The sequence below is a fragment of the Strongylocentrotus purpuratus genome, unplaced genomic scaffold (genome assembly GCF_000002235.5).
Source record: "Strongylocentrotus purpuratus isolate Spur 01 unplaced genomic scaffold, Spur_5.0 spur5_scaffold_5, whole genome shotgun sequence".
Classification (NCBI taxonomy): domain Eukaryota; kingdom Metazoa; phylum Echinodermata; class Echinoidea; order Camarodonta; family Strongylocentrotidae; genus Strongylocentrotus; species Strongylocentrotus purpuratus.
The window spans coordinates 6,728,166-6,734,771 of record NW_022145611.1 but is presented as its reverse complement, the minus strand read 5'-3'; the positions used below and the strand labels follow the sequence as shown (position 1 = coordinate 6,734,771).

The 6,606-nt window shown below is 38.3% G+C and overlaps 1 protein-coding gene across 1 annotated transcript in view; it reads left to right on the top strand.

Annotated features, from left to right (window-relative positions):
* Positions 1-310: 310 nt before the first annotated feature.
* The window catches only part of LOC592434 (alpha-(1,6)-fucosyltransferase), a 43,457-nt gene continuing 37,161 nt past the window's right edge, over positions 311-6,606 (top strand). The window contains exons 1-3 of the mRNA XM_030998712.1: positions 311-461; positions 2,132-2,398; positions 3,551-3,699. Coding sequence (XP_030854572.1) covers positions 2,199-2,398; positions 3,551-3,699 — 349 coding nt within the window. The 5' untranslated portion in view covers positions 311-461; positions 2,132-2,198. The remainder of the gene's footprint in view (positions 462-2,131; positions 2,399-3,550; positions 3,700-6,606) is intronic.

Here is a 6,606-nt window from a genome sequence, read left to right as displayed (position 1 = left end):
AAGGGGCACAAGTTATCTGAAGTAAATGGGGTATCGTGCCCCCCCCCCCAACTTACGCAAGAGCGCCGCTTCTGTTACAGATACAGTCTAAACTTCTAAATGGATATGTCGAGCTGTCGGTCGATATAATAAGTTTTTGTATTATTGTAGATTATCATTAATTTTTTATTTTTTTTGCAAGCTTTATATTTAGGATCACATTGCGTTAGTGATGCGAAGCGCTAACTATTGATGCGAAGCGCTATGCGAAGCACTAATACTAGCGTACAACCGGCCCCGTACCGGTACGTACTACGTGCATGTGGCATAGATTGATGTACAATATTTCACCATCTTCCTGTACCGTATCTTCCTGTCCGTCCCTCTCCGGCCCCTTCATGTTTGTGAGCGAAACGACCGTGGCCGTGGGCGTTTTATGAATTTTTATGATAAGTTCATATCTCGGTGATCACGCTTGGACTGTAAGTATTGTGGACAATGTTATTATTGTTAGAAAATTCTTGAATGCATGGACTTGGAGCTCCGTGAATATGTGCATCATATGGTTATCCCGGAAGGCCGAGATAGTGTCTTATTTTTAGTCCGACGTGTTGACTTCTGTGATTGTACAAATCGTAGACTCTTCTTCTTCTCCCTTACCTCTTGAGCTTGACAGAGTATTATCGTACTATACTGGGGGTGTGTGCAGGTGGACCACTACACCGGGGTTTTCCCCTACTCTTGTATATGAATAGTGGAGTGGGTTCTTAACGTGCAAAGGTAGTGACTCTTCTCTAGACTAGTAGGAGCCTAGTCAGATCTATCATCAATCAGTATGGTGAACTTGTTAAGTTCAAGTGTTCTCAAACTTTTTAAAGAATTTGATGGCAACCGTATTTTCTTCCATTATATTGTTCAAAGAATGAACGCAGAAGTATTTAAGTTAATTTTGTTTAAGTTCTCTCTTTATTTAGGGGCGCGTGGCGCTGGTCCAAGAAAGAGGATTGTCGCATAAACGAGGATATCCTTGTATAGAGTCTACGCAGACAGAATTCTTCGGCGCTCTGTGGATTTTGATGCCAAAAGTAGATTACGCGCAATAAAATACCCCCAGTTCACTGTCTGCTTTTAATTGTCTGTCTTCCCGAGAATTTATTGCCCATAACGTGAATGTCTCTGTACAAAGTCAACGTAAAATGCATCAAGAAAATCATAGGGGAAACCTTTTTTTGCATCGCCAATGCGCGGATCGGAATTTAGAATCGTCAGCGAAAATGTGTTTGTCCGTGTTTACGAAGACGATCCTCGTTTGTGCGGACGATACTTCCAGCGCCCCTACTGCAAATTGATGAGATTTTCGGTGTGGTACGGTTCCGATTCATGAGAACCGCAGCTAGACTCGGCGGCTGAAGCCGGCAAGTCTGGCCAGGTTACCCCGTACCCACCTGCTAATACACACAAAAGCTATTGAAGCCAATTCTAGTAGTAGTAGGTACAGCTGAGCAGGTGTTCAAGCTTCATAAGCTTGTTAAAGGTAAAGACCAGTTTTTGGAAACGCCCCCCTCTCAAAAAATGAAATGGAAGCTCTTATTACCAATCATGTGAAAGAATGTTTTGATTTATACGTGATCATACAAATTTTGCTGAGAAACCGCCTACTAATTGATATATTTGGTAAATTATTATATCTATTTGGACCTGATAGATATAACGCACTTGTCGCGCATGTGTGGGGGTAGTCCCATATACTGTACATCTTTCTGTGTACAGTGCTTGTAACTTTATCAAGACTGGGCCAATTTTTTTTATCATTTTGATGATTCCAGAACCTTGCAGTACACCCCAATACTTATATGCTACATGATCAACCTTTTCTGATCGATTCCATAACGTTTCTTTCACAATGCAATCGCATGACCAGAACTGGTCTTTATCTTTAACACTGACAAGCGATGTGTATATTCTGTACATGTTGGACACGTGTACCGGTAAGTGTCTATGTGTTTACAAATGAATGCTAGCTTTGATTTTGTGTTCTTAATAATCTCTCTCAAAACAAATAAAACTTACATACCCTAGATCTTTACCTGATGCACATAGGACCCCTACAAAAGTACTAATATTGAATTATTTTCTCATTTAATCTCTACAGCTTTGAATTCAAAAGTTAGCGTCGACCGGTTGGCTGACGGAGTGTGAGAGGCCGAGAGGTGTTCACCATGAGGACCCCATATAAGGTGGGGCTGGTCATGGGGCTAGCCTGGCTGGTTAGTCTGATCTACCTCACCACGTCCTTCTTCCCTCCCATGGAGTCTGAAGAAAGACGTATCAAGTCTGTCGAGCTGGAGAATCTTGCCAAGGAGCTCGTCAACGTCAGGCAACAATATCAAGAACTGAAGAAACATACTCAAGAATTAAAGTATGATATCTGCCTGTCTTTCTTTCATCTCCCCTTCATCCCTTCTTTCATCTCTCCTTTCATCTCTCCTTTCATCTCTCCTTTCATCTCTCCTTTCATCTCTCCTTTCATCTCTCCTTTCATCCCTCCTTTCATCTCTCCTTTCATCTCTCCTTTCATCTCTCCTTTCATCTCTCCTTTCATCTCTCCTTTCATCTCTCCTTTCATCCCTCCTTTCATCCCTCCTTTCATCTCTCCTTTCATCTCTCCTTTCATCTCTCCTTTCATCTCTCCTTTCATCTCTCCTTTCATCTCTCCTTTCATCTCTCCTTTCATCTCTCCTTTCATCCCTCCTTTCATATCTTCTTTCATCTCTCCTTTCATCTCTCCTTTCATCCCTCCTTTCATACCTCCTTTCATCTCTCCTTTCATCCCTCCTTTCATCCCTCCTTTCATCTCTCCTTTCATCTCTCCTTTCATCCCTCCTTTCATCCCTCCTTTCTTGTTTCCTGCTTTCTTTCCCATCCATCTCCCCCCCCCCCAAAAAAAAATCTATCCATTTGTTCTCTCCCCTCCCCAAAAAAAATAATCCATCCATTTCTTCTCTCCCCCCCCCAAAAAAATAATCCATCCATTTCTTCTCTCCCCCCCCCCCCCTCCCCTTTCCCCCTCACTTCACTTGTCCGACCATTTTACTCCTTCATTTTCAAAAGCTTCTGATAAAAACGAAGAGTTCCCACACGTTCGTCACCCTTTTCTTTGCGGCCAGCCTTTCATTGAGAAAGATGGAATATTCGGGTCCCCCGCTTCCCTCCACTTATAATCATTTTGGAAGAAATTTTATAAGAAATACTGTCAATAATACCATAACAAACTCTTAATCATGCTCGTTGTGAATATCAATGAAATTAATCATAATAGCATGGTAATGACATAGTATTTCTTCTTCTTCTTCCATTGGAGTACATCCCTCTTTGTCGTACTCTATGTTACCATTGAAAAATGCAGACTTTTGAAATATTAGACTGCCTTTTGTAATAAGGCATGCGTTGAATATTACCGGTCACGATATCTTTGTTGGTTCTTTTGGGAGTGTTTGGTCTTTTTAGATAGTATCATAACATTCATTTTAAGTATTTTCATTTATCATATATTTATTTCTTCATTTTTCAGAGACCTTGTAGCTAGTTCATCTAACAATGGTGCTAATGATGGAGGAGTAGATTACATGAGAAACAAATTAAAAGATGCCGAAGAAATTATATCGAGAATGGAAAAGGAAAGTAAAGGAAAAATTCAGGATACGAGGCAGCAGGGATCAGGTCAGTATTGCAGAATTGTGAATATTTAATCTTTGTATTTTTGTGTGTACTTGTCTTTTTTCTTTCTTTCTTAATCGAGCAAGAATTTTTTAAATGAAAAATACTATTGAATACTATTGATTGCATGAGTTCAGTCATTAAATTTGTCATATTTTCATTCATTCAAATCAATATGTATGTATGTATTCTTGCCCCAATTAGCAGGATGTATTGATTCATAACCATACAATGTTAACTCGAGTGTACATCATGTACTGAAAGCATGCAAATTTATGGGATTCGGGCTAAGTCGTAGAGTGAGGGAAATGCAAATCTTTGCTCATTCTTCCTGTTTGTTTTTGGTGTTGATATGATGTATATATAGCACCACTTACAAGGTGTCATTTGACATGATGATTTTCCATACCACAATTTAATCATTTTTTGCTGTGGTTTCGGAGTTCAGATACAAGTACTCAAAGACAGATTATTATCAACTTTGAACTTGTCTGACAAGGTGAGATGGAATGAAATGAAAAGAAAAGGATCAAAATAAAAATGACCGGCAGACAGCAGAGAGAGAGAGAGAGAGAGAGAGAGAGAGAGAGAGAGAGAGAGAGAGAGAGAGAGAAGAGAGAGAGACCAATAAAGTGACGCAATGCGGAATCCCGCATTATCGTATAATACTTGGATTATTTATCCAGGACAAGAACCAGAGATGTTTGGTTCAGTTTTCTGTGTTTTTCTCAAAACTGGAGAATATGACTTGGGCCATTATTTTAAGAAGGTGACGACATGTTAGTAAACCGGTCTCTTTATCCAGACCACAAAATGTGAAAATCAATGTATTCCTTTTTCAAAATCTGTAAATTCAACAGGCAGAGCAGCTGGCTACATGCATTGTACACAAACTGACTTGACCAGCTTCAAAAATTGTTATCTCATTTCTGCATTTTGTTTACATTTTTAAAGATATCACTGGATGAAATGCATGTATACAGTAGGTTTGTATTGTGTTTGTGTGCTGCACAGAGTTTGGACTGCACCAGAGTAACGTGAAACAAATCTTTCCCTACTTCTGTTTCATTTGCTGTGATCACATATTGCTCAGGGACAAAACTATTTATACCAAGCTACCATTTTGGGCGCACAGGGCACACAGGGTACATTTTTATCAGGGTCAAAGGAAGGGCACATCCTTTGCCCACACAGGTGGCACTCAGCCTCGGCAGTAAAAGTTTAATTGATTTGATTTGATTTGGTAAAAGCCCAGTTCGGCTGTTAAGCTGTTTTACAATGGGGCTGTGCATCCTTGATTCGTGCCAAATAATTAGTCGCACGCTGCTTCGATTTTGCTGCAGCACGCGTAGGGTCACCCTTTTTGCTGTGCAACTAATGTACATACAATTGTTGATTTGTACAGTATGTAATCCGTCACAGTCGAATCAGATCTCAGATTAATGTAATTGAAATAAATGAAATTGTGATTAAGAGTGTAAATCTTTGGATTTGAAAGACAAAAACTTTTACTCAAGGGATTATGTACTTGTAGACTGGTTTTTGTTATAGTGAAATGAAGCGAATTGGTGATGGACAGAAAAAAATTACATTTGAATGGTGTCAATGCTATTTACGATGAGATATTTCTTTCATGGAAATGTATATGTACTTATAGAATTTATAGATTTTCTATTAAACTGGATGCTGTAGTTCTGTTGTATACCGGTACCCGTATGACATGTTCAGTAGTTTTGTACAACTCGTAAAGAGACCTTCTTTTCAAGGGAATTGCTGTTCACCCTTTTATCTTCTTGTTGTAACCTGAATGTTAAAGATACGCTCTAGTTCTGGTAATGGTGAAAACAAACATTGAAACAGTTTCTATTCAAATTCACACCAATTGTGAATAAATAAGCAGTACAAATAACCAACTCTTGCCAAAGCAATTTGAAAGAAATTGTGTTTTAATGCAGGGTTTTATAGCCTTGACCTGAATATGCAGCTCCATAGAAATAGGTTGGGTACACAACTACAAAGATCAACCATTAATCATTTGTATTTATAGAATAACAAAACTTTTGGATGAAGTTAAAAGAGAATGGTCCCATATTGTACAATTTTATCAAAATGTGATAAATCACTCCAGGCACACAACAGGAAAATCAGCTAAAGATAGGGGGTATTGTATGCATTGTATGAATTGATATTTTTTATATTTATTTATTTATGCCTTGGCCTGGTCTTGCTTGTTAAAGCCTTAGCCTTTCTGGGTTTGGGCCTTGAATACAACATCGATTTACAAACATGACAATTACATATTATTTGATGATTTCTGTAGGTAATACAATATGATATTAAAATTGCACATAAGTTGATTTCTTAGAAAGTATTTGCAGTCATGTTGAGGGAGCTGTTTTTACTGCATACAGTATGTGCTTCTTTTCTATTATGTAAGTGGGATTTCATTATATCAATTTGTCAATTTACATCTATTCAGTTTTAAGTTTTATCAGTGCTCTATTGGAGCTTTCCTGATCTGATTTATTCACCTGTTGTCTAGTTTCATGCTATTTTTAAATGACATTTCTTTTCCCTCCTCCTTTCATTGCACTTTCAATGATGTTTTCCTAGTGTTGGAGAACTATATATAGTTATATACAGTATGCATGTGATATGTGATGAGAAACTAATTTGCTAGGAATATATCATCAATCAATCCATGACAGATACAGATGCAATGTAATTTATTGATCCCCTTACCAACACAGTTTCCTTGGCGACACATTACAAACATTACTGTAATGATTTGGGGGTATTAATGCTTTGGAGCAACACTAACAGAGGATTTGATATCCGTCATTTGATATATCATGCATACAAATACCCTACATTAAAATGGGGTGTAGGCTGTTTTTAATAGCACAAACT